Source organism: Aotus nancymaae, unplaced genomic scaffold, assembly GCF_030222135.1.
Source record: "Aotus nancymaae isolate 86718 unplaced genomic scaffold, 86718_ANA_hifiasm-v0.15.2.pri h1tg000003l, whole genome shotgun sequence".
Lineage (NCBI taxonomy): Eukaryota > Metazoa > Chordata > Mammalia > Primates > Aotidae > Aotus > Aotus nancymaae.
Genome location: NW_026988414.1, coordinates 37,350,209 through 37,378,191, shown reverse-complemented (window position 1 = coordinate 37,378,191; position 27,983 = coordinate 37,350,209). Strand labels below are relative to the sequence as shown.

At 43.8% G+C, this 27,983-nt stretch overlaps 1 protein-coding gene and 1 long non-coding RNA gene across 5 annotated transcripts in view; both read left to right on the top strand.

Annotated features, from left to right (window-relative positions):
* The window catches only part of UNC13B (unc-13 homolog B), a 234,758-nt gene extending 223,087 nt beyond the window's left edge, over positions 1 to 11,671 (top strand). For 2 of the 4 annotated variants that reach the window (XM_064380316.1, XM_064380315.1), the window contains 15 exons: positions 3,164 to 3,290; positions 3,497 to 3,593; positions 3,824 to 3,967; positions 4,286 to 4,363; positions 4,840 to 4,917; positions 5,213 to 5,301; positions 5,540 to 5,692; positions 5,819 to 5,942; positions 6,050 to 6,106; positions 6,310 to 6,390; positions 6,970 to 7,117; positions 8,621 to 8,677; positions 9,513 to 9,605; positions 9,786 to 9,945; positions 10,100 to 11,671. In XM_064380316.1, the coding sequence (XP_064236386.1) occupies positions 3,164 to 3,290; positions 3,497 to 3,593; positions 3,824 to 3,967; positions 4,286 to 4,363; positions 4,840 to 4,917; positions 5,213 to 5,301; positions 5,540 to 5,692; positions 5,819 to 5,942; positions 6,050 to 6,106; positions 6,310 to 6,390; positions 6,970 to 7,117; positions 8,621 to 8,677; positions 9,513 to 9,605; positions 9,786 to 9,945; positions 10,100 to 10,385 (1,772 nt within the window). In that variant the 3' untranslated portion in view covers positions 10,386 to 11,671. The remainder of the gene's footprint in view (positions 1 to 3,163; positions 3,291 to 3,496; positions 3,594 to 3,823; positions 3,968 to 4,285; positions 4,364 to 4,839; positions 4,918 to 5,212; positions 5,302 to 5,539; positions 5,693 to 5,818; positions 5,943 to 6,049; positions 6,107 to 6,309; positions 6,391 to 6,969; positions 7,118 to 8,620; positions 8,678 to 9,512; positions 9,606 to 9,785; positions 9,946 to 10,099) is intronic. The other 2 variants (XM_064380317.1, XM_064380312.1) reach the window with 1 other exon arrangement.
* A 1,426-nt stretch (positions 11,672 to 13,097) lies between these two features.
* On the top strand, positions 13,098 to 18,981 carry LOC135274875 (uncharacterized). Its single transcript, XR_010342600.1, has 2 exons — positions 13,098 to 17,338; positions 18,634 to 18,981. It is a non-coding gene; the product is annotated as an uncharacterized LOC135274875 (long non-coding RNA).
* Positions 18,982 to 27,983: the final 9,002 nt, after the last annotated feature.

Genomic DNA, 27,983 nt, shown 5'->3' with positions numbered 1-27,983 from the left:
GCTGTGTTGCCCAGACTGGAGTATAGTGGTGTGATCTTGACTCACTGCAACCTCCACCTCCTAGATTCAAGTGATTCTTATGCCTCAGCCACCCGAGTAGCTGAGATTACAAGCATGCATCACCGCACCCAGCTAAGTTTTGTATTTTTAGTAGAGACTGGGTTTCACCATGTTGCCCAGTCTGGTCTTGAAGCCCTAGCCTCAAGTGATCCGTCCACCTCAGATTCCCAAAATGTTGGGATTACAGGTGTGAACCACTGTACCCAGCTAACTTTTGGACACTGTCTTGAGGCAGTTGGAAGCCAATGATATATGTTAAGCAAGGGATTGACATGATCAGATTATTATGTAGAAGGGCCACTTGCTCAGTCTACAGTGTGGAGAATGGATTGGGAGGTAGAATGACCAGTCTGGAGGCTGTTGTAGTAATCCAGGTTAGAGATAGTGGTGATGAGACCTAGGCAGGTAACAGTGTGACTAGAAGGAATGGATAGATTCTAGAGACATTTGGGGGCAAAATCCGGGGCTGGTGATTTAACTGGATACAAATAAAGAAGCTGAAGGAAGATTTGAGGATAATTCTCAGCATTGAACAAGAGGGTAAGATTAGTTGATGTACTCTGTTCCACTTCAGCTGGAGATATTAAGATGGTAAGAAATAGGGGCAAGTTAAATCTAGGCATGATGAAATGTTCCGTCAGAAGCTTATATAGGCCGGGCATGGTGGCTCCCGCCTGTAATCCCAACACTTTGGGAGGCTGAGGTAGGTGGATCACGTGAGTTCAGGAGTCCACGACTATCCTGGCCAACATGGTGAAACCCCATCTCTTCTAAAAATATAAAAATAGCCAGGTGTGGTGGCACATGTCTGTAATCCCAGCTACTCAGGAGGCTGAGGTTGCAGTGAGCAGAGATAGTGCCACTGCACTCCAGCCTGGGCGACAGAGCAAGACTCTGTCCCAAAAAAAAAAAAAAAAAAAAAAAAAAAAAGCAGCAGCAGCTTATATAGACATTACCAGAACCAAAGAGAGCTTAGGGGGAGATATCAGCAAACTAGGCAGCTGAAATCATGAGTTTGGAAGAGCTCTTCAGGAGGAGAGGAGGGGGTTAGGTGGAAGTCAGGGACAGGAGATTATGGATTGGCCTTTCTGACAGATTTTACCCCCACCAATCAGACAACTTTACTGGAGCATGATTCCATGGGACTTGTTATAATAGTTTAAAGTGTGATTGGTGTTTCAGAATTTGTCAGTTAGTTTTTATACCAGAGAAGTTAATGTAGAAATTAGGGCTAGGGGCCAGAATGCAGATAATGAATTGGCAGAGAAAGTGAGAATTCTATGTAAAAACAGTAACTTGAAAGGTCCCTAAAACAAAGAGTTAGGGAGTTATGGAGTGATGGGCAGCCCTGCTTGAAAAGGAAGGTGGAGAGCCCTCCTGATGTTTCTAGGTTCTTTGTTTTTTTTGGATGGCGTCTTGATCTGTCGCCCAGGCTGGAGTGCAGTGGCGCGATCTTGGCACTGCAACCTCCACCTCCTAGGTTCAAACTATTCTCCTGCCTTAGCCTTCCTAGTAGCTGGGACTACAGGTGCCCACCACGATGCCTAGCTAATTTTTGGTATTTTAAGTGGAGATGGGGTTTCACCATGTTAGCCAGGATAGTCTCAATCTCTTGACCTTGTGATCCACCCACCTCGGCCTCCCAAAGTGTTGGGATTACAGGTGTGAGCTACCACTCCTGGCCCATTTCTAGGTTTTTAGACTGGTTTAAGAGTAGCAATTAAAAAAAAAAAAAAGAATAGCAGGGGATGGGGTGGAAGAGAGGGTCTCTCTTTTGATGTCCCTGAGGGTCTTTCTGATGTCCCTGATTTTTTCACTCTCTTTGTTGCTCATTGGTGTCTCTGCTCTGTCACAAGCAACCACTGTCATTCGTATACGAAAAGTCCTCTTTCCGGGTGGTAAGAACTTTTGGTTGTCCTTCTGCCTCTAGTCTTACACCTTTTCCCTCTTCTGCTCACTGCTTCATAGAAGAGATTGCAAATGCAACTTTAGGTGGAGACAGTGCTGCCTGCAGTGTGAGGGGATGAAATTCCCAGGACTTGAAGACCTTTGAGGCTGAATCCTGGGCTTACATTTCCTCCTTCAGTGTCTGCTGCACTAACCTCACAAGGGCCAGCTGCCCCAGCCTGGATGTTCTGCCTTGACTTGGAGGAGCATCACCCATGGCAATTCAAAGTTGAGCAACATAGTCCCCACAGACAGTGGCCTTCTATTCTCTGTTGCTTAGTCCTCTCCCACATTTGCTTGCTTTTATGTTGATATGTCAGCATACAATTGATTTTATTATTCAAATTAGTGCTTCAACTATAAGGTGGGTACATGAAGAGAACCTGTGGGTGTGGCCAGTGCTTCAGACTCTGAGCAAATTGTGAGTGATCTTTGTCCTAGATTTTCCAGAAGGCTCTGGAGATTCAGCTAGATGACTTTTCTGGTTCCTAATAAGTGCCCCATTTTCTGCAGCATGATAATCCTTTCATCTGGCTGTGTTTCCATAGTTTCCAAACTGACTATTCATATTTGCATACTTCCCTGAGAATTCATTTTTTCAGTGTCTTAGCTCTGCCCTGGAGCCCTTCAGTTTGCCTCAAGATTCCATTATACCATGGCTGCCCAACTGCTGTTTCTGTCAAGTTGGGCCCAGTTCAGTTTTCCCTGTCTCTGTGTAGTTGTCATGATCCATTCATGCCATGTATACCTGCTCATTTCTGCCTTTAAGCCTGTCTGAAGGATGGCTCAGCTACTGTGGTTAGAACAGCCCTGGAAAACCATTGTGCTCTACAGTCCTGGGCAGTCTCCCTACTAATCAGCATCAGCACCCATGGCCCTTTCTCCTCTTCTTCACCACAGGCCAAACGCTAGAGCAAAAAGACTGTAGACTTTATGTGGGAGTCTGGCTTAGTCTCTCTAGAGGAAGCTTTGGGCTTGTGGAGAGTTGCTGAGCAGAATGCTGGCAGGGAGAGATGACTGTGAGAAGGAGGTTGGGAGTCACCGTTGTCCTAAGGCATCTGATAGAGCCACCTGACCAGATCTGCTGCCTTGGGAAGATTCAGGAACCATGGCCTCTACTGCTGGGACCTGACCCAGCCTCTCTCCCTACCACTAGAGCATGAGAAAGACCGCCTGTGTAAGAGTGCTGACTACATGAACCTGCACTTCAAGGTGAAGTGGCTCCACAATGAATACATGCGGGATCTGCCTGTCCTCCAGGGGCAGGTGCCTGAGTACCCAGCGTGAGTCATCATGTGGCTACAGAGGGAAGGGAAGAGGGCCCTCTGGGTGGGCAGGGCTAGTATCCACAATTCATTTCAGCAAGCTAGTCTTGGGGACTGCCTGTTCCAGGTACCAGTGTAGAGAGAGGATCCCAATCTGGTGGAGCTGTCAGGACGTGGCATCTTCCAACCACTAGTTCTAACCCCCAGTTCTGCTCTGGCTGCAGGTGGTTTGAGCAGTTTGTGCTACAGTGGCTGAATGAGAATGAGGATGTATCCCTGGAATTCTTGCGTGGGGCCCTGGAACGAGATAAGAAGGATGGAGTAAGTGAGGGGCTTTGGCTGCACAGGGGCCAGGCCAGGTCTCCCAGCAATTAGCTATTGGCAGAAGTTCCCAGGCTTTAGCCAGGATGGCTCTCTCTGCCCTGTGGAGTTCATAGGAGGGTTGTTGAGGGCCACCAAGCCACCCCTGCTGGGCAGAGCCTTTTCAAACTCTACAAGCTTGGGAAAAGATAGCAGCTGTGGATGGTGACCCTGTGCGTGTTCTTCTTTAGTTCCAGCAGACATCAGAGCATGCACTGTTTTCCTGCTCTGTGGTGGACGTCTTCACACAACTCAATCAGAGCTTTGAGATCATCCGGAAGCTAGAATGCCCAGACCCCAGCATCCTTGCCCACTACATGAGGAGGTTTGCTAAGGTAACCATACTTTCCTACTCCCTCCCCCTTACCACCACTGCACTCATAGCCACATCACAGGCCTGAGCTCAGCACTTCTTCACTGTGGCCTTCAGGTAAAGCCTTGTGTGACCCCCATTCTCCTTTGCTTGTTTCTGGGGCAGACAGATAGTTCTGTCTTAGTAGTGTTCTGTGGTTGAGAGGGGTCTTTGTCCCTTACTGTGAGATTCCCCCTATACCTCCCTGTTGTTACTGTTCTGCGATGATAAGTGCCACCTCAGGCAAGAGCCCCGTAGAACTAAGAGCTCCCTTTCCTTTCCTTTTCTCCTCTTTTCTCAGACCATCGGGAAGGTGCTGATGCAGTATGCAGACATCTTGTCAAAGGACTTCCCAGCCTATTGCACAAAGGAGAAACTGGTAGGTTCAGGCCCTTGGACTCAAAGAAAGAGAGTGGAAGACATTTGAATCCCTCTTGCTTTTGAAGCTGTCCTCAGAATTGGAGGGTTGGGGTGATGCTCCTGATGTCTAATTCCCACCATGGCTTTGCTTCAGATCCGTGCCACAAAATTATAAGAATTTGACAGCGTTCCTGCGAATCTCATTTGGTACATTATCCTCTGCTAAGCTAGACCTTTGCTTAGTCTTTTTTTTTTATTAATGAAAACCTTAAGATATTCAAAGAGTTATAATGGATAATACATTAATACTTGAATACCTACCACCCAGCTTAAAATTGTTAAAATTTGCTTTTAGTCAGGGAGAATTAGTGCTTAGGGAGAAACCTATGTAATATGTGAAGTCCCTGTGGCTTTTGTGAGAGAGGGAGGGACCTTAGGCTAATGGGCCCTATGCTGAAAGGAGTGAAGACTCAACAGCTACATCTGTCCCCAAAGCCCTGCATCCTGATGAACAACATGCAGCAACTGAGGGTCCAACTGGAGAAAATGTTTGAGGCCATGGGAGGCAAGGAGGTAGGTCTTAGGGTTTGGGGTCACTGCATATTGCCTTTATTCCTGAGCTTGCCACAGACCTCCATCCTCTCTTTACTAGGTGTAGGCCAGGAATTTAGCTTGGGGTCTGGGCTGGCTTAATCTGAGATAGGTATTGGGGTAAGGCCCTATTGAGGGAGGAATAGGCATTGGAGTAAGGCCCTGCGAGGGAGGAATAGGCATTGGGGTAAGGCCCTGCGAGGCAGTAGTAGGGGTGCGGCATGGTAGAAGAGGGTAAGAGAAGCAGCCTAGCCAGGCTTACCTCCTGTGGATACAGCTGGACCTTGAAGCTGCAGACAGTCTGAAGGAGCTGCAGGTGAAACTGAATACGGTTCTGGATGAGCTCAGCATGGTGTTTGGAAACAGGTCAGTAACCCCATAGCACAAGGCCCTCAGTGCTAGATGTGGTCCTTGGCCCATCCCAGAACCCTGCCCCACACCTCTCCATACAGCTGCAGGTGTGTGGATCTTCCCTGTACTCCTACTGATTGTCCCTGCTGGAACTGCACCATGAGCATGTGGGAATGGGAGCAAATAGCTGGTGTTGCTCCAGGGACCGTGTGTATTTGGGGAGGGGAAGGCTGCACTGCGGGCACATGTGTAGTTTCCAGGTACGGATTGATGAGTGTGTTCGACAAATGGCCGACATCCTGGGCCAGGTTCGGGGCACAGGGAATGCATCTCCAGATGCCAGGGCCTCAGCAGCTCAGGATGCAGATGGCGTGCTCCGGCCTCTCATGGACTTCCTGGATGGCAAGTGAGTACAGCATTTAGGATTTTCCTGTGGGGATGAGCAAAGCAGAGGCCATTGGGCAGGGGAGCTCCTTAGGTACAGGGGTTCTCAGACTCTCACCCTGGCCTCATCTGTTGCCTGGACTTGCAGCCTCACCCTCTTTGCCACCGTGTGTGAGAAGACAGTTCTGAAACGTGTACTGAAGGAGCTCTGGCGGGTGGTGATGAATACAATGGAGAGAATGATTGTTCTGCCCCCGCTCACTGACCAGACAGTAAGGACACCTCCTTCCCCTTCCTCCTGCTGTCTCCCTTCCCCTCACTTCCTGCTTCCTGATGGAGGTGGGGTCCTCTACTTTTGACTGATTCCCTCTCTGCCCAGGGCACTCAGCTGATCTTCACTGCTGCCAAGGAGCTGAGCCATCTTTCCAAACTCAAGGTACTCTGGGTGTGGGGTCTTCCTGGCATGTGTGGTCCTTCTGAGGCCATGGAGAGAGGGTCCCTGGGGGAAGGAAATTGGAGCTTTGGAGACTGAAGAGGAAAAGGAGGGGATGAATATGTGCTGTGGGCTGGCAGGTGGGTACAAGAGTTTCATGACTACCCTGAGCTGTCCTGATGCTGCTGATTTCTCTGGGGTTCCAGGATCACATGGTGCGAGAGGAAACACGGAATCTCACTCCAAAGCAGTGTGCAGTCCTTGACCTCGCCCTGGACACCATCAAGGTGGAGACCCCCCCTTTTTCAGACAGTCTTAACCACCACACCCACTTGGCCTGGATATTCCACTTTGCCAGACCAGGTGTCCCTCCAGCTCTTAGCACTCCACATCCAGAAGAGAGCTACTATGTACTGTCAAGGATACAGAGAGAATCAGATATGTTTGAGTTCAAGATGCTTATAATTGGTAAGGTAATAATACGGCAGGAACATACAAACTGTGCTTCAAGGCACCTGGGAAAGGTATATCATAGGTCTCAAGTTCTCTAAGGTTCAGATGGGTAAAAGAGCACAAGACCACTTTTGGCTCTTCTCCCTGCCTGAAATGCTTCTATTCCATTACTGTGCTTGTCCAGAAAGACCCATCCTTTAAACACCACCCTGCCTCCAGGAATGTGGCCATCCCTACCAATACTGCCAAATACCCAAATAATACTCTTCACCCAAGAGACTATGACTCTGGTTCTGTGGGTGTTCCTGAATGGCCTATTCTCACAGTCCTCTTCTTGCTTCTCTGAGGACAGTGTTGGGGAGCTGCTTTCTGTAAGGGGATGAAACAGTCACAGGTGCTCTTTTATCTTGCAGCAATACTTCCATGCAGGAGGCAATGGACTGAAGAAAACCTTCCTGGAGAAGAGCCCAGATCTACAGTCTCTACGCTATGCCCTGTCTCTGTACACACAGACCACTGACACTCTCATCAAGACCTTTGTGCGCTCACAGACTACCCAGGGTAAGGCTCTGAGGGCTTTGGGTTTCTACTTCTCTCTGATATACATCTTCCCCTAGGGAGTCTGTATCTTCATGCCCTTGGGGGCGGATCCCGTTACTTCTTCAGAGAGCCCTTCAAAGTCAGATCTCAATTGCTTGATGGGACCTCAGTACTTACCTCTACCCCATACCCATTACCAGGCAGAAGAATCACAGAGGCCTGGGAAATATGTCTGAGATTTCTTTTCTCAGACATTACCTGGTCCATGCATGTTTGTTGAACTCAAGGAGTATACCCTGACTGGTAAGCGTTAAGAAGAAGGAAAAATCTGTGAGAAAGCCTTGAGAATGAATGGAAACCATGAGAAATGTGAAGGCTCATAGTGTGAGGAGCTTTGCTGGGAGTTTTCCTGGGGAGAGAAGGCAAAAGACTTTCCAGACTCTGCAGCATGGATGAGGAGACAAGGAAGACAGGCAAACCATGGCAGCTGCTGAGGGAGGGTGTGGATCTCGGGGCCCTGTGCACAGCTGAGGCTCCAGCCTCAGGGGTGATGCTTATGCACAGGGGACCCAGGAAGCTGGTTTTCTCCCAGTGACTCAATCCTCAGAACACCTCCCTACCTCCAGCACGGCCTGTCTGAAACAAAACATATCTGCAGAGATATAGCTCAGATTGAAATTGTGACGCTGGAGCAGAGCCTTCCCAGGAGGCACCTCAGGCACATTTGTTATGGCTGGTTCCAAGGAAACCTGAGCAGGCTACCTGGGAGAGTGAACCTGGTGGGGGAAGTTGGCAGCTTAGGCATTACTGAGCTGTGTGTGAATCTGGGGCACAGGGCTGACCTAGAGGGGAGAGGGGTCTAAGCAGATAGACTAGTGATGTAAGGTGAGAAAATGAAAGGTACCTGAAGTGTACTGCTCTATTTCTCATCTATTCTCATTTCTAATCCAGGGTGGGAAGAATAGAGAACAAAAGAAGAGCTGTGAGTCTTACTCAAGGGGACAGGGAGAACTTTTACAGAGCTGGGTACATGTGCAGGCATATACCATCAAGGAAGATCTGAGTTAATCCAGAAAGGCTTTTTAGAAGCATTGAGCTTTAAGCTTGATAAAACATGAGGAGAGCCTGGAATGGGCACACATACGGTAAAAGCAGGATTAGAGACTGCAGGAAGAATCTGTGTGTATATGTGTACATTTTCTACCCGTTGCCTTATCATTTAAGGGTCAGGAAATTAGAGCCTACAGCCTCTCTCTTGTCTCACTGCTCTCAGATACCTTCTCTCTGTATTTTTCTACTATTTCTGCCCATGATTTGGTTGATCTCTGACCCATGAAGTCTAATTTGGAGCATTCACACATTGACCCCAGCTCTTTCACTTTCTCCACTCTGCCCCACCTCTGTGCTCCCTCAGAATATGTGTAGAGCTGCTTTGAATGGCTGTTAACTCCTTAGACTGCTAACTGATTCTTCTTTCTCTGTCCTACTGCTGCTACTACCTCTGACTTGCCTGTCCTCATTCAGTGCATGATGGGAAAGGTATTAGATTTACTGCTAATGAGGACATTCGGCCGGAAAAGGGTATGTTGTACACTATGCAGATATAGATTTAACATGGGCTAACACTGACCCCTGGGAGCTAGAATGAGCAACTTGTGCTAGGGGTGGGGGAACCAGCTATCAAAGTTTAGGAGCTCTGTCCCAAGTCTTAGAGATGGGTAATGCTTTCATATAACCTAGGAAGGGGTTCTGTTGTTGATCTCTGTCCTGTTCTCAAGCATTCTCCCACCCGTCTGCCTCAGGACAAAGAAGGATTTTCTCCGGGGTGTAAGATAGTGGTGTTTTCTTAAAATAGGGTGGGGCCTCTGCTAAGGGGAGCCTGTAGATTGGCTTTCAGAGATTTGAACTGGGGAGTTCGTTCTATGTAGGGGCCCCGGTTTGAGGGGGATGAAGTCTTTCAGAGCACAGCAGCCTCCTAACCAGGGACCTCTAGGAATCCTGGGCATAGGTGGGAGGTTGCTGCTTTTGGTTAGAGAAGACCCACATTTTTTCATTAAGAGACACCACCAGGTTGACATAATTCCCAGACACAGATACAAGGTGATGACACTGTCCTACCCCAACATCTTTCAATGAAAAATCCTTCAGCCTAGGAGATAGACTTTTGGGGATCCTTGAGAGAGAGTCTTAGTGCACTTTTGGAAAATGTTGCTCATAAGATGCTGTCAGCTTAAGTTGTATTACAAGACACAGCCTTTTGCTTTATCCCATTGCTTTCCCTTCTCCTATTGCTTACTTCCCATGGTTACTGTGGTGATTGTTTCTTGCTTTTGGGTATAGGGTGGTAGCCTCCTCACCCCTCAGTTTTACCCCCTAGAGTTCTCCAATGGGGGATCATCTCTCCATTTGTCCTCAGGGTCTGGTGTGGATGATCCTGTGGGAGAAGTCTCTATTCAGGTGGACTTGTTTACACACCCTGGTACTGGGGAGCACAAAGTCACAGTGAAAGGTGAGTGATGGACTTACAGGTCTGCCCTTTCCTTGCCCAGTGGCCTCACTCATCACTCAAAGGCAGGGGTTGCTCATCTCAACCCTCCAGCTCAGCCCTCCTCCAAGGGGAAGGTCACCTGGGGTTCAAGAACTGGGAATTCCTGGTGGGATCCCTCACAGGTTTCCCTTGTTTGGGCAGTGGTGGCTGCCAATGACCTCAAATGGCAGACAGCGGGTATGTTCCGGCCTTTCGTGGAGGTGACCATGGTTGGCCCACACCAAACTGATAAGAAGAGAAAGTTCACAACCAAGTCCAAAAGCAACAACTGGGCCCCCAAGTACAATGAGACCTTTCACTTGTAAGTTACAGGATGGGGAACCTGCCCGACTTGGGGATGGGAGTAAGACTTGAGGGAGTGTCAGGGGAGGAGGGCTGGGCTGGATGGCAGACTAAGGTGAAATCAGCTGAAGACTCTCAGCTCTGGCCTCATAACTTCTATCCTGTGCTCACAGCCTCCTGGGAAATGAAGAGGGGCCGGAGTCCTATGAGTTGCAGATATGCGTGAAGGATTACTGCTTTGCCCGGGAAGATCGTGTGCTAGGGCTGGCTGTGATGCCTCTGAGGGATGTCACAGCCAAGGGCAGCTGTGCCTGCTGGTGTCCCTTGGGCCGGAAGATCCACATGGATGAGACAGGCCTGACCATTCTCCGGATTTTGTCTCAGAGGAGCAATGACGAGGTGGCCCGAGAGTTTGTGAAACTGAAATCAGAGTCTCGTTCCACAGAGGAGGGGAGCTGAACACCTTTGGCTCCTGTGCCAATAAGGAAGCACCAGTTTCACAAATCAGGGCCAGTGGGAGTTGGCTGTGTAACCAGCTTAGGGTCTTTGCAGTCAAGAGGCTGACCCCTTCAGTTAAAGATATTTGAGGAAAAATTTGGGGTGGTGATAATGTAGCTTTTCACAGAAAGGGTCATGAAGCACTGACCAGCAGGACTGTGGTACTAGGGGCTGGGATATGGGGTTACCACATAGAGAGATTTTCCATAAAGAGAGAGAGAGACAGACATTTCTGAGAGTGTCAGCCATTCTTGGTAGACACCCCTCCACTCCACATCCCACCTCTATTTGTCTCCATGCCATACCTTATCCAGTTAGACACATACATACCAATCATTAGAAGAACAAGTTTAGAGGGTATGGAACTTGTGCCTGGCTGGATGGGTAGTCAGTTGAGCCTGTTGCTGAGCCCTGTTGTCTGGATTGGAGTATGGCCAGGGCAAGAGTACATAGAATAGAATTTAGATTCCACTGATTTTCTATGGCTCCAATGAGAACAAGGCTTTGAAACTGAACAAGATACCTTCTAGAAATGAACTGTGCTAATCCCTTTCCCCAGATTATATCATGAGTAGAACCAGGTTCACGTGGTGCTTCAAAGCCCTGAGCAGAATATTTCTTTGGACCCCAGACACTAGGGGCCACCTGCCTGGGAGTCTCCCTACCTCACTCCTCTAGGCAGGGGAGTGATGCTTCAAGACATGATAGGCTGTTCTATCATGTATCTACCTGAGGGCTATTTGAAGGATCCAGGAGTATTTTCTTCTTGGGTAGGCCCTGAACAAAGCCAAAAATTGTAGAAAATCTAGAAGGAGTCCTGCTCATCTGTGGCCACTACCTTCTAGCTGTCCTCCACCTTGCAGAAAGAATCTAGACTTTGGTCTCTGTCTTTCTTCTGGGTTATTTGTTTTCCCCCTCCTAGGTATTCAACCCTACAGAAGGAGCCTGGACTCTGATCCCTCTGTACAGGCTGGATGGAGGGGGCCCTCAACACTACCTGGGAGGTCAGAGACAAACTATTTCAGAGAGTCAGATGGACTTCCCAAGACTTGCTCAGAGATGTGATATGGTTCTTGGATTTCCTCTGTAGCAGCCTCCTGGACTTCCTGAGGACTCAGCATTGTCCACAGATGTATTGACTATTACATGAAACAAGAAACCAAGCATCTTTGCTGTTGTTAATTATTATATGTGCCATTGTTACAGGAGATTATAGGCTAATCCATAATAAATTATCTTATAGCAGCCTTTGGGGTTTGGTAATTCTGCTAATGTGTGGAAAGCCATGGAAATGACTCCTCTATAATGGCAGATTTTGGCCTAGTGGTCCTTTGTTGCTTCACACTCCTCCCTGACACCCATACCTGACAGCCAGTGGGTGAAGCCTAAAGTGGTTCTGGATAAGCACCACTGGGCTGACATCCTGGCCTAGACCTGAGACCACACATCTAATTAACAGTCATGGGACCTGTGGCACCAGCTTCCTGCAAAAGGTCCAAAAGAGTAACAGGAGAGTTATTCTGATGAAAACTAGTCAATACTTCTCTTCCCTTTGTCTAGAATCACTAGGACAGATCACAGCCTGGGTTGTGAGGACAAGGCAGGGGCCCACTGGGGAGAGGTTTGCCTGCCGGTCATGGCAGAGGGCTGAGGATTAGGTTTAGGACTGTACCTTGGCCTTTTATTCAGGCTCTATTCAAGGAAGAAGAGTTGCAGTAGAAAGCCTACTCCCAAAGGGGAAGAAATAAGGTAAAAGGCCTCCTGGGCAACAAAGATAGTACTTATCTACTCTCTCAGCCTCCGCTAACATTACTTGTGGGGCGGCGACTAACGGGGCACCAGGCAGGGAACTAGGTCCGTTTCCGCTGCTTGCTAAATAAATCCTTAGAGTTCAGTTGCTCATTTAAAAAATTCCTCCTCCTCCCTGCTCTTCTCCCAAGCCAGCCACTTAACATTTCTGCCTCAAAATTACCTCTCGGATCCATTGTGTCACCTCAGTTCTCACTACCACAAGAGTCGTGGCAGATTTCAGGTCCTCATGCCTGAGTTACTGTCATAATCCCCTGCTTCCGTTCTTTCCCTGCTCTCTTCACACATTCTAATAAATCTTTCTCCTATTAAAGCTATTCAGTGGTCAACGATAGCCTCCAGGCTGAAACTCCAAGACCCTCCAAGATAGCGCAACCGGCACCGCCCCCCTTTCCCCGATCCTGCAGCTATTCTAAAGTACTGGCTCCAGCAGGTCCCCGACACGCACTGTGCGCTCCTACCCCTCAGTGCGTGCACTAGCTGCTCTCCTTGCTGGAATGTCTGCCAGCCTTTTCTACTGCTTTCTAGGCTCCGGTATCTGGACGCCTCGCCACAGCACTCTACATTGTTATAATTTATTTGTCTGTCTCCCCTCATCAGCCTGTGATCTACCCAAAGGCAGGATCTGAGTGTTTCATTTCCATTCCCCCAGCGGCCAGTGTAGTTCAGGTACTTCAAAGCCTGACCGGCAGCTAAAGGACCCCTCCTTTGGGAAACCGAGTGGGTCGGGCGCCTGAGGACAGGGGTGTGGCCAGGGGCGGGCTCATCGGAGATGGGCGTGGTTTGTGGGCGGGGCTCTGCTCTTGGCCGGCACCTGGGGCTCTACAGCGCCTGCGCAGAAATGTGCGTTAAGATGGCTGTCGCTGGAGTCCGAGGCTGTGCGGCGACGGTGAGCTAGAGGCGCCCAAAGGGGGCGCCCGTGTAGAGGTTATCGCTTTCTCCCTCCCAATATTCCTTGAAAGACCTTTTCTTCTCACAATATTTCCAGTATGTCTATCCTCATGTTTTGTTGAGACCGCTGCCCATACTGGAGTATACTGGTTTTCCAGAGACTCCCACAGAGGACATATTTGTCGAGGTTAGCTAAGAAAGGGGGGCTTTATCCCGTATAATTCCTAAAGGGCACACATTCTTCCAGTTATTTCATGAAGCAGATACCCCAAAATCTCCAGCAATTGCGCATTCCTGTTAACTCAGGGACTTTTGCTATCATTCCCTCCCACTCTTTGTCATAGGATACCTTCTCCAGAGGGAAGAGTCAAACTCTGGCTAGCTACCCATGGTCTCAGCAGGCTTTCAGATTTGAATTAGCCACTGATTTCTGTAGGCTATATCTAATCAGAATTAGAACAGAAGTACATTTAGCAGTGGACTTTTAAGGAAGAAAAATCGCATCTTTCAGCTTAAGTTGTAGCCCATGTATTCATTGTGAATTTTCGGACTAACTCCCCTAATGATCCTCCCGAGTCCAGAAGCAGACAGGCAAAGCTGAAGAAGCAACAAATGATGGAGATGGTATTGAAGTAAGAGTCAGAAGATTGAGCCCAGCTCCGCTCAGGAGATGACCTTTAACTTCTCAGAGCCTCAGTAACTTGCATCTGTTACCTAGGACTAGTAATTGCTGCATGTCTACCTCAGAGGAATCAAATGGGCTCATATATGTGAAAGCACTCTAAAAACTATACATTTTCTCTAAGTGTATAGGGAATTGTTATAAATGATCCTCTGAGTTCTAATTAACTTCCAAGGAATTTGTCTTGCTTGGTCCTGGGTTCAAATGTAACAGATATTTTTTGAGCACTTACTATGTGCCAGGTATTCATCTAGGCATGAGGCTTAGCATTGAGCAAAAAGAGACAAAAACCCCTTATAAATTTAAGAGTGAGGCATCAGCATATTCAGTGCCTACTAATTACCCAGTGCATCGTCAAAGCATGGTGAAGTAGTAGGAAGAATCTGGATTCTAGACTTAACTCTGTCACTATATAGCTGTGTGAGAAAGACTTTTTCCCTGTGTGAGCCTGAACTTCCTCATCTGTAAAATAAGGAAGTTAAACAAGATAACCTCTAAGGTTCTTTCCAGCTAAAATATGTTTATCACTTGAGATTCTAATTGCTTAAGTTCCCTACCTCTAAGGAGCTTATTGCCCTGCTGGGATAACCAGACTGGCAAAGCTGAACAGTCATAGAACTACAAGGACAAGAGTGCTGATGTCACACTAGGTTCGGCACAAGAGTGGTAACAGCAGTGTTGCTGTGTAGGTAATAGAGTATTTAGAGAGACTTGTTGGACTTGGGAGGATGGGAGGCTTTGGATTAGAGGAAAAAGAGGAGATTCTTTTGCAAATACTGTGAAGTGAATGAATGGAAGTATAAAGGAGAAGAAAATGTGTCATTTATTATTTTTCAAGTATATCATAGTCCTGGCAGAAAAAATAGTTGGTATTTAAAAGGGTTGAACTGAAAAGAACCCATATAGAGGTATGGGCAGTGTTAAGGGGATTAACAAGGAGTGGTGAAACAGACTAACAACAGTGGTGAATTAGTAGCACTTCTAGACCTGAAAGGGAAAGGTGGAAAGTATTGTTACCAGAGCGCAGCTAGAGACAACTTTGTAAGAGGGACTGCCTGACAAGAGACATAGCCATAATGCCAGGTGCAGGGTCTCACGCCTCTCAACACTCTGGGAGGCTGAGGTGGAAGGATCACCTGAGGCCAGGAGTTTGAGACCAGCCTGGGCAACATAACAAGACCCTGTCTCTACAGAAAACCCCAAGAGAGGGTTTTTGGGTCCTGCACAAGAAAGAATTTGAGGCAAATTCATACAGCAAAGTGAAAGCAAGTTTATTAGGAAAGTAAAGGAACAAAAGAATGGCTACTCCATAGGCAAAGCAGCCCCAAGGGCTGCATTTGCCCATTTTTGTGGTTTTTATTATATGCTAAACAAGCAGTGGATTATTTATGCCTCCCTTTTTAGACCATATAGATTAACTTCCACATTGCCATGGCATTTGTAAACTGTTATGGTGCTGGTGGGAGTGTAGCAGTGAGGACGACCAGAGGCCACTCTCATCACCATCTCGGTTTTGGTGAGGGATCCTGGGTTGGTTCCTGGAACAAAAAAAGATAATTGTAGGGAAAATGGTAAACTATTAAATTCTATACTGTAATTAATAGTATTGGCCAGACATGGTGGCTTACGCTTGTAATCCCAGCACTTTGGGAGGTGGGTGGATCACGAGGTTAGGAGTTCGAGACCAGCCTGGCCAACACAGTGAAACCCCATCTCTACTAAAGATACAAAAATTAGCTGTGCGTGGTGGTGGGTACCTGTAACTCCAGCTACTAGGGAGGCTGAGGTAGGAGAATCGCTTGAACCCAGGAGGCAGAAGTTACAGTGAGTGGAGATCGTGCCACTGTACTCCAACCTAGGTGACAGAGCTAGACTCCATCCCAAAATAATAATAATAATAATAATAATAGTATTATGCCAAGGTTAATTTGTTAGTTTGTTAATTGTTCTATGGTTTGTAAGATACTAATAGAAGGATAAAGTATGAGTGAAAGGTATGTAGAAATTCCTTGTATTATTTTTGCAACTCTCTGTAAATTTAAAATCTCAAAATAAAACGTTTTTTAAAAATGTAATGCCCCAAATTGGACATACTAGTTCAGTAAAGATTATTTTGAAAATTATTCTCCTGAATAAGATAGGAAGAGTATTTTGCTGTGGTTGGTCAATTCACTGTAATTTTTTTCAGTTCTTTTTATTATTATATATTGAATAGATATAAAATTTATAACATGTGTAGTTGTAAAGAGTAACGATAACAGAAGCACAACTATAGCTTGAAGCTCTCAGTATTCTCTACCTTATCCTTTTCCCTCTCTCTAACCTCTATCCTGAATTTTCTATTTTTTTATTTTCATACTTTTCTTTATAGGTTTTGTACTTTTTTTAATAGGTACCTTGAAAGTATGTATTCCTAATGATATAGTTTTACATGATCTTTAACTTTATGTATGTAAATGATATAATACTGTATGTCTTCTGCATTTTTTTCTACAAATATTATACTCCTGAGATTTATCAATGTTGATGTCATTCACTCATTTTCACTGCTGTATTGCTTTCCATTGTATGACCGTACTAGAAGATACTTATTGATTCTGTTGTTAATAACCATGTGTTGGTTTCCAGTTTTGCTGTTATAAGCAGTGCTACTTCATGCATCCTTGTGTGTGACATATAAGAGTTTCCTTAGGATATACACCTAAAAATGGACATGGTAAGATATGGAGTACATGCTTGATCAACCTTTTAGATAAGGCTAAATTGTTTTCTAAAGTGGTTGTCCAACTTTTAATACCACCACCAATATATAAGTGTTCTAGTGGTTCCATTTTTTCTGTAACACAACATTATCAGACTTTAAATTGTTTTACCAATATGGTGGGTGAGTATGTTAAAATATTTAACCGTTGCTATTTATTGATTGACTACTTTGTGCAAGCACTGTGGCAGGCAATTTCATACATTAATTAATTTAATTCTCTCAAAACTCTTTTAGCCCCATAACGAAGACTAATGCTATACTTCATTTTTAATACATAAGTACCCCTAAACCTCTTTCTGACAGATTTATTAACTGGTCTTTCTCCATCCTGTATCTAAGTTATTTACTTTTTAAAAAAATGATCATTTTAGAAGAAATTTGAGGCAGAAAGTTGTGAATAATTTGTCCCAAGTCACATTGTTGTTAATTAGTAGCAGATTTCAGATAAAATCCAGTTTTCTGTCTCCTAGTCCACTTTTAAAATTTAATTTTTTAGAACAATTTGTGAATCAAGCAGCCCTCTGAACTAGAATAGGTTCAAAGAGACCCTCTAATCTATTTTTTGCTCCATTTTATTCCTTTTTCCTTCTACACCTCAGTTCTTCCTCCTATCCCTTCATATTCTTCGGTGTCTTCTCTGAGTTTAACAGCTTAAATATACTTTTCAGTTGGCGCCATGTGACATGATGTGTGTGCAGAGAACGTCACAAGATTGATGAGCAGCTGGTTCCAGCTGAAACAGTCATTACTCAGGCCCCTAGTTGGCTGGTATGTGCCTTACACCCATTTCACATTTCAAGGTGTGCTGCTTATAGGGATTTGGCCAGACTACTCTCTCAAAGCTGCTAGTGGCCCTGAAGGGGTAGGAGAGCATCCAGAACTTCAGGCCATCCCATCCTTGGCTTTCCTTTTTCAGCAGTGGTAGGAACCCCAGAAAATGCTGTTAACTTTCTGGCTTCTAAGGGTTTAGGATGCAACTCTGCCTAGATTCCTGAAATATGAATTGTTTTCATAATGAGGTCACTTGAGACTCACTGAGGGCAGAACTAGAAGATGTATTATCTTTCCAAAGTGATCACAATTGTCAAGGTTATTTTTTTTTTCTAGCTGTTGAATATATCATGGCTGGGAGGGAACACCATTTTACTTAGACTTTACACCTCTGTCATGATTATGATTTTTCTGCCTATGTTGGGATGTCTGGGAAAATTGAGGTGAAAATACCTATAGAGTTTTCTAGTCTTGACTCATCTATTCTTAGTGATTTGGGGGACCTGAAAGAAACTGATTAAAATAAATATACTTTATTGGCCTTTTCTGAGTTGGGTTAAGAATGGAGAGAAAAATAGGAAGCAAAGAAGGATATGTCAGTATAGCAAATCATGGGATTTGATAAAGTACAATTTTTCAAATGTTAAAAAAAACCTGACTTTTATATGACTATGAAATGAATAGGTCTCAAATATTTTATTTAATTCATTAATTAATGAGGCAACCAGTAAGATGTTAAGATCAGTTCAAATGAAAAATTAAGAGCTAAATATTTATAGGCAATTCAATAAAGGAATGTCAAGATATGATTTCTGAATTATATACAAAACTAATTAATGTCCTAAAGTGCAATAAGTCATAAACTTTGGAGTCATCTTTTCTACCGGACATAAAACATTTTTGTTACTGCTAGATAAAAATCTCTAAGTTAACCTCTTCCCTAACGAGTTATAAAATAGTCCAGTCAATAGAAAACTAATCAAAGATAAAAACCCAAAACTGTACTAAACGATCACCTATCTTTCACCTATTTTTAGGTTTCAGATTATTTTTTTGACAATTGTAGTCATCAACTTCAACTTGGCTGTCAGGAAATGAAATCTGTTTCCCAAGCTTCGGAACTATAACTTTATGGTTAGGATAAATAAAGTGAATTCTAAACTAGCATATGTGTCTTAGGGATAGGTCATTTTGGACTTCAGGGACCAAGTTCCAAGTTTCTTAAGAATATGTTTGAATGACACAGTATCAGCATGAGAAATTCTCATTCTGAATCTTTATTTCCTTTATAGAAATTTCATGGAATTATAGTTGGTCTACTCTGCAATGTCTCTATTTAAAAGCCAAAGTGAAGACAGACAAGATGAAGGTAGGTAAACTCAGGAACATATGTCTGAGTATGTCATTCTTATTACCTCTGAAGTGTGTGTGCATGTGTGTATACATGTGCATATGACAGATCAGCCTGCCAATCAGATTGTTAACCTACCAAACTGATCAGGAAAGGAAATATATTTTTCAGAAGTAAATACTTCGTACTTAACAAGTACAAGCTCCACTGTTTTGTCATCTGAAAATCCTTTTGAGTAGTCTCTTAACTTTTATATCTGGAAATTCACCAATAAAGCTTGTGTACCTTTCCTTCTCTCTCCATTCTTCACAACTGCCTCCTGCTGAAAAGAGGTGGTCAGTGTGAAAAAAGGTTGCTGAAGCAGATAAGGTCCTCCTTTGTAGCCTTTTTGTGGACAAAATAAAATGGATCTGTCTTTGTCATTAGGGAGGATTTCCATACCACTTCCATGCTTTATTTTGGTGAATCAGGATCCTAGAGGGAGGCAGGGCATGGTGGCTCACACCTGTAATCTCAGCACTGTGGGAGTCCAAGACTGGCAAATCACTTGAGGCCATGAGTTCAAGACCAGCCTGACCAACATGGCAAAACCTGTCTCTACTAAAAATACAAGATCCTAAAGGGAGGCAGGGCATGGTGTCTCACACCTGTAATCTCAGCACTGTGGGAGTCCAAGACTGGCAGATCACTTGAGGCCATGAGTTCAAGACCAGCCTGACCAACATGGTAAAACCTGTCTCTACTAAAAATACAAAAAAAAAAAAAAAAAATTAGCCGGGCATGGTGGCACATGCCTATAGTCCCAGCCACTTGGGAGGTCGAGGCACAAGAATCACATGAGCCCAAGAGGTGGTGGTTGCAGTGAGCCAAGATTGCGCCATTGTACTCCAACCCGGGTGACAGAGGGAAACTCTATCTTTAAAAAAAAAAAAAAAAAAGATCCTAAAGGGAGCAGGAGTAATCACACTCCAGTCATCTTTCAGAATGGAACTACCTGTTACATAAGAACAACAACAACAAATTGTTTCTAACATGAAATTCTGAAAAAGGAAGATTTAGATTTAGGCTTCCTTTTGAGGAATGGAGAAGATGCAGAGAATGAAACCAGTTCACTGATTAAAGTCACAGTGTTCCTTCTTTACTCGCTGTCATTGGGCAGTTGTCTGCTTTCTTCCTGGAGGGAGCCCATTTCAAGGACATTGGCCCTAGTTCCAGAAGGAGGAAGTTGGGAAGTTTCCATCTGAGAGAAAACCAGGGAGTCCTCTGCTACCCTCAGGAGAGCTAAAGGGCTGACGAAAACAGAAGATAATCAACAGCTCTGCACATTCTTATGAACAGAAAATATGGAGAGCAGAATACTTTAGGGAGTGGTAAGTTGCAGGCAAATGAAAAATGTGATAATCATCAATAAAGACTGATTAATTCATTTGACAAATATTTATTGATTACTAAATAAGTGCCAGCCACTGTGCTAAGTATGACAATACAATGGCAAGAAAACTAAACAGAATTTCTGCTCTTAGTGAGATTCTGGTTTAGTGAGGAGAAGCTTCTAATTAATTAACAGCACATTAAATAATAGCACCAATAAATATCAAATATCTGCCATAAGTGCAATGAAATAAATACCATATGAGAGGCATAGTGGTCAAGAGCATGAATTCTGGAGTCATACTGTCTAGGTTTGAATCCTAGCTCCACCACTTACTACGTTATCTTGGGCAAATCTCTTAATTTCTCTGTGCTATAGTTCCTACTCTATAAAATGAGGATGATAATAACATAAGTGCTACCGTGTAAGATTGCTGTAAGGATTAAGTTAGGTAATATTTATAAAGCATTTAGGTCAGTATCTGCCACATGATAAACACTGGTAAATGTGTAAAAAATAATCTATAGGAGCTTGACACTTTGAATCAGAAAGATAATTAGGAACTTCATTCATAAATGTATGTTATTTCAAAAGCCAAAAATTTTACCAAGGAAAAATAATTGAAACCAGTTTTTCTGGCATAAACCCCTACAGGTAGGCTAGGACTACCTACTGCAGGTAGAGTTATTGCTTCTGCTGTTTTGAGTAGTGAGCAATTAATACTGGTCCACCCAAGATTTTGGTCTATTGCCCTGAATTTACAAACAATAGTGCTAACCCCAATAATTTGGCAGGTAACACTATTTTGAATATTTAGAATCTTCAGGACTATTCTGGTTGGAAAATTTACAGTACATAAATATTGGCCAGTTCTAACATCTTGCTTGTCTACCCTCTCCTTTCTGTTTTCTTTTCTTTTTTTTTTTGAGAGAGTCTTGCTCTGTTGCCCAGGCTGGAGTGCAGTGACACGATCTCAGCTCACTGCAACCTCCACCTCCCGGGTTCAAGCAATTCTCATGCCTCAGCCTCCCAAGTAGCTAGGATTACAGGCATGTACCACCATGCCTGGCTGATTTTTGTATTTTCAGTAGAGACAGGGTTTCGTCATGTTGGCCAGGCTGGTCGTGAACTCCTGACCTCAAATGGTTCACCCGCCTCAGCCTCCCAAAGTGCAGGGATTACAGGCGTGAGCCACCGTGCTGGGTCCCCCTTTTCTATTTTTTACCACCTTCTTAGTTCAGCCTTTTATCACTTTAAATGTTGACTATTACAGTCATCTTTTAAGTGGTCTTTCTATCTGCACTCTGTTCACCTGTAAATCTATCATATTAATGTTTCTGAAATTCCAGTTTATCACATTTTCCCATGCTCAAAATCTGTCTAGGATTATCTGAGATAAAATTTAGTATCATTGTCTTACTGTTAATATCCTGACTTTAAGTTCTTGTTTTCTGCCTCCAAGTTCTTGTTTTCTGCCTCCTTCAGATTTTTGTACTTACTGTACTGTCTTACTGAGACAACTTGTCTAGTCTCAATACCAAGCCTTTTGTTAAGTTCTTTTTCCTGCCTACAAAACTGTCCCCTGCATCCCTACATAATTAACTTATGTTCTTCTCTTGAGTTTAGTGCAAGTCCTTCTCCATGAAGTTCTCTCTGACAATTATGCCCTGCCTCTCTTTATCTCTCCTTCTTGAATTCCTGTAGTGCTTGGGTTCTACAGATTTTGTTTGTTTGAGACAGAGTTTCACTCTGTAGCCCACACTGGAGTGAAGTGGTGTGACCTTGGCTCATTGCAACTTGAGGCTCATTGCTTGAGCCTCCTGGGCCCAAGCGATCCTCCCACCTCAGCCTCCCAAGTAGCTGAGGCTAAAGGCACATGCCACCACACCCAGCTAATTTTTGTACTTTTTGTAGAGTTGGGATCTCACTATGTTGCCCAGGCTGTTCTCAAACTTGCTGGGCTCAAGTAATCCACCCACTTGAGTGGAAGGCCACTTGGCCTCCCAAAGTGCTGGGATTACAGATGTGAGCCACCATGCCTGGCCCGTTTTTTTAAAATAATAGCCTTATTGAGATACAATTAACATGCCATAAAATATACCCTTTTAAAGCATACAATTAAGTGATTTTTAATATATTCATAGAGTTTTGAAACCATGACCATAACTTAATTATAGAACACTGTCATCATCCAGAAAGAAACTCTTTACCCATTAGCATTCACTCTCAATTCTTCCCTTTGCTCCCCCATCCCCTGGCAACCACTATTGGATTTTTCGGGCCTTGACATATAAATAGAATCACATAAAATGTGGCCTTTTGTTAATGGCTTCCTTCATTTATATTTTCAAGGTCCATCCTTATTGTAGCATGTATCCTTTTATGGTGAAATACTATTCCAGTGTTTGAATATACCGCAATTTGTTTATCTTTTTATCAGGTGATAGACATTTGAATTATCTCTACTTTTTGGCTATTATGAATAATATTGCTGTAAATGTATGTGTACAAGTTTTTGCACAGATATACAATTTTAATTATCTTGGGTCTCTACAATTCATTTACCGTCTTATTTACATCCTGCCTTTACATGCTTTGCTGTTTTACATCTATGTTGTGTGATTCTACTAGATTGTCTGCCTAGCATAGTACCTACAGAGTTCTTTCTGTCCTGAAGAGTTTGTAAAACTGTCCCATTATTATATTTCTCCTTTCCCTTTCCTTTACCATCCATACACTTCTGCAGATATCATCATCATCACCACCACCACCACCACAAGACAACAATAAAAATTATTAACAATTATCGAGAGGTAGCTAAATACTAGGTAGTAATTCAAAAGGTTGGAGTAAATCTGTATATATTTACATGGGAAGATGACATAGTGTAAAAAGAAAAAGCCAACTTGCAGAGCAATACATTTAGTAGGATTTCATTAAAAAAAAACGTATAGAGATGTGTGTATATACATATATATTTGTATATAAATCTCCTGAAATGAAAGGGACCCAAAGGATACACACCAATCTATTAATAGTGGTTTCCTTAGGAAAAAACGGAGTAGAAGGCACAGGAAAGGAAACTTTAAATTTTTTCTGTATATATTTTGGTTTTTGAATCTTTTACAGTGAAAATGTATTTTTATATTACTTTGGGTAATTTTTTAAATTAATAAAGAGAAAAAAATATAATCAAATGGAAAATAAGTAAGTTGGAGAAACTAAAAAGAAAAGACAGAAAAGGAAAAAAGAAAAAGAACTAGCAGGAAGGAAGAGGGCATAGATATTGTGGCACGTAGAGTGGAAAGTTAATCAGTCTTAGTAACTGAATACTCTACAAAAGAGCATTTAAATAAACAAACATAGACATTTAGGTTGCACAACTCTGTGAACATACTAAAAACCACTAATTTTTACATTTTCAATAGGTGAACTGTATGGTTTATAAATTTCATCTCATAAAGTTGTTTAGAAAAGACAGATATCAAAAGTTCCCAGTGACCAGATGTGGCAGCTCAGGCCTGTAATCCCAGCACTTTGGGAGGCTGAAGTGGGCAGATCACTTGAGGTCAGGAGTTCAAGACCAGCCTGGCTCACATGGTGAAACCCCATCTCTAGTAAAAATAGAAAAATTAACCAAGTGTGGGTGGCACGCTCCTGTAATTCCAGCTACTCGGGAAGCTGAGACAGGAGAATCACCTGAACCCAGGAGGCAGAGTTTGCAATGAGCCGAGATTATGCCACTATATAAACAATTAAATAACTTTTTAGTATGTGTATCCTATCTGATATTTGGAACATACTTATCTTGTATCTGAATGTTTTATTTGCTAAATCTGGCAACCCTAAACAGAAGGGGTTAAGGTTTGAATCTCTTAGAGTTAAATTGCTTTTTTAGCATCACCAAAACATTTTGTTTCTAACTGCTGACTTTTCATATAACTCCCAATCTCTTGTCTCCTATCCTAGGGAAGATTTTATGATTGAGAAGCACTGAAAGTAATGTCTAGCAGTTCAGTCAAACAAGACTGATTTCACCTTTACTGCCTTGACGAAAAATCATTGGTCCTACATTCCAAATGTTGTCAGAGTAGAAAAGCACAACTCCCAATTTCCATCTGCCTGGATGTTCCTGTCAGTTTCTGCCCTACAGAAGGGGAGAAGCCGGCCGGGTACAGTGGCTCACGCCTGTAATCCCAACACTTTGGGAGGCCGAGGCGAGTGGATCACCTGAGGTCGGGAATTTGAGACCAGGCTGACCAAAATGGAGAAACCTCATCTCTACTAAAAGTACAAAAAAATTAGCCAGGCATGGTGGCGCATGCCTGTAATTCCAACTACTCAGGAGGCTGAGGCAAGAGAATAGCTTAAACCCAGGAGGTGGAGGTTGTGGTGAGCTGAGATCACACCATTGCACTACAGCCTGGGCAACAAGAGTGAAACTCCATCTCAAAAAAAAAAAAAAAAAAAAAACAAGGGGAGAAGCCAAAGATCTCTAAGGAGAGTAGGCAATAGGGCCTTTGGTTTTTGGGCATTTCCTGAATTGTGCCAGCCAAACCAATCTTCATGGACCTCTGTTAATAAATTGGAATTTTTTTTTGCTTATATGATTATTTTGAATTTCTTTAGGCTCTTATCTTTTGAACCATTTTAGACTTGTTTATGCTTAACTCAGAAGAATTAATGAAGCCTTAGGGGATGGTCAGAATTAGAGGTGTAGGAGATCAATAGTAGCTCAGAATCTGTACCTTTCATGACATGCCAGACTTTAGTGACCTTCCTCTCAAAACTCTTCTTAACACTGCTCTCTACCCACCCTCTTCAGCCATGCTGAATATCCTCTAGTTTGCTGACCTTTGCATAGAAGGGTCAACAAACCATTAGCCTTAGCTGAGGTTCCTCTTTGAGTCCAGCAGTTCTGTGATTATATAGATCTTCCCATAAGGAGGAGGTGATTGTCCTCTACTGGAGGAGTTTGGACAGCAATCTGACCCCAATTTAGCAGAACATGTTTCTAAGCATTTTTCACTTGTGTGCTTGTTCATTCAACACATCTTTATTAACTCCAGGGCCTAATGCTGAGCCAAGCAGTAGGCTACAGAAATTTAAAGAAAAGAAAAAAGAAAAAGAAAACATTGTCTCTACCTTTTTAAAAAGAATTGACATGAAATTGTATGTATTTATTGTGTACAACATGATGTTTTGAAATATGTACATACCTTCTAGAATGGTTAAATCAAGCTAATTAACGTATGCATTACCTCACATAGTATCTCTGCAGGGAAGGCTTATGGCCTGGGGCAGTTTTTGGTTCTGAGCAAGATGATAGCCTGGACCTTAGCTTACTGCTGCTAGTGCATCACTGGGAGTGTCAGATCTGACTTGTCACATTAGTGGGAGCTTGGTGGGGCTTACTGCCGCCTGCTACTCCTTCCTCCCTGGGAGATACAAGGCAAGCACAAATCCCACCCCTACTACCACAGCTGGTGCTCTTTTCCTAGTGCCATCTCCTGGCTGAAGGCCAACTAACACAGTCCATTACAGCACCTCCAGATAGAATAACACTGTTATTATTCTATCTGGAAGGAGAAAACTTGTGCCTGACCTCAGCTATCACCATTGCCTGCACCACCCTGGCCAACCAGGAGGTTCTGAGTCTGTTCACGTAACCAGTCATTACCTGCTACCACTGGCATTTGAAAAAGCCATCTATAACTAAGGAATCTCACAGAGTCTGTGTCACTTCTCTGCAACCCCCATCAGAGTCAGTGCTGGTACCTGCTTCTGGGAGACTTGAGGACAGGTCACATCACTGGATCCCTAACAGACATTCCCTAGTACCAGCCTGGAGGTGGCAGCCCCACTATTTGGCTAGACCCAGAAGAGCAACAGAATTCATAGTAGTCTGGCTCTCAGGGACTCCTACTTCTAGGGGAAAGGAGAGTATACAAAATCAAGGTAACACCCCATGGGACAAAAGACTCTGATGAAAGTCCCAGTTCTTTCTGCTGCTGGAAGTTTCTTTCAGCAGGGGCACCATTGCAGTGCTGGGCTTAGCAGGGAAACTCTGCAGCTCTACTCCAACAGCCAGGCACCAACCCTGCTTCTTGTGAAGAATTTCAGAGAAGGGGACTTTTTTTCCCTGTCATCCACCATTGCAGACACAGCTGGGGCTTCTCCCATGGGAGCTTGGTGTGAGTACATCTATGCATAGCCTTTCTGGAACACTTTAGGATGACTATATCCCCATAGAAGGAGCACCTCCAGGTTCAGTCCTGCACAAGAAGTAGAGTCATAATTGTTTACTGGGAATATCAACATTCCTGCAGATGAAAAGAGGTCTGATCTGAATAGCTGGAACATGGTCAGGAGTATGTCTGGGAGGTAGATAGCTTTCCTGCTGACCTGGAAGGAGAGCTGAGGTGCCTCCCACCCTTCCCCCTGATAAGACATTCAATGTGTCTCACTGAGAGCTCACCCAGCCACCTCTGACAAGGTTGGGACCTCTGCCCACCATTGGGTATTGCATTTACCCACCTGCTTTAGCCACACTGGTTTCTATACAGGGATACCTCCCCTGCTGGCCTTAAGCTCAGGCTGTTCAACCCAGTAAACAAAACACTAGAGAAAAATAAGTAAACAAAAAGGTACCTACCACAGGGGAATGAGATAAGTAAGCTTCAAGAGAACTCTGCCATTCCAACCCTGTGTGAGACAGTGAACTTGCTCACACACTGAGCGCATTGTTACTACAACAAGCATCTGAGAAGGCCATCATACAAAGACTCCCAATAACCAAGGAACTTACCTAGAATCTTCACCCCTGAAAGCACCAAGAGCCAAATTACGCTACAGTAAACATTAAAGTCACATCCTTAAGGGGGTAAAAAAAAATTTTTTTTAACACAGTAAAATAAAAATAAATGCTATAATAACTAGAAGAAATGATCTACCAAAAGAGAAGGAACCAGAAAAATAATTCTGGTAATATGGCAAAACAGGATTCTATAGCACCCCTAAAGATCACATTAGCTCTCCAGCAATGGATTCAACCCAAGATGAAATCTTGGATGGGCACGGTGGCTCATGCCTGAAATCCCAGCACTTTGGGAGGCTGAGGTGGGCATATCATGAGGTCAAGAGATGGAGACCGTCCTGGCCAAGAGGATAAAACCCCATCTCTACTAAAAATACAAAACTTAGCTGGGCATGGTGGCATGCCCTTGTAGTCTCAGCTACTCGTGGAGGCTGAGACAGGAAAATCTCTTGAACCCAGGAGGTGGCGGTTGCAGTGAGCCAAGATCACACCACTGCACTCCAGCCTGGGTAACAGAGTAAGACTCCACCTCAAAATTTAAAAAAAGGAAAAAAAAGACGAAGTCTTTGTTTTTTTGTTGTTGCTCACTGCAACCTCTGCCTCCCGAGTTCAAGCAATTGTCCTGTCTCAGCCTCCCTGAGTAGCTGGGACTACAGGCGCATGCCTCCATGCCCCGCTTTTTTTTTTTTTTTTTTTTTTTTTTGTATTTTTAGTAAAGATGAGGTTTCACCATGTTGGCCAGGTGGTCTTGAACTCTTGACCTCAGGTGATCCACCCATCTTGGCCTCCCAAGGTGCTGGGATTACAGGCATGAGCCATCAAGTCTGGCCAAGATAAAATCTTTGAAATACCAGATAAAGAATTCAAATGGTTGATTATTAAGCTTTGATTATTTCCTTGAGTACAAGGAGATACTGGAGAAAGGTGAAAGCCAACACAAAGTAATTTAAAAAAAAATTCAGAATATGAATGAAAAATTTTCTAAAGAGATAGATATCTTTAAGAACAGCTAATCAGAACTTCTGGAAATAAAAGACACATTTAAGGAATTACAAAATGTAGTGGAAAGACTTACAAATAGACTAGAACAACTAGAAGAAAG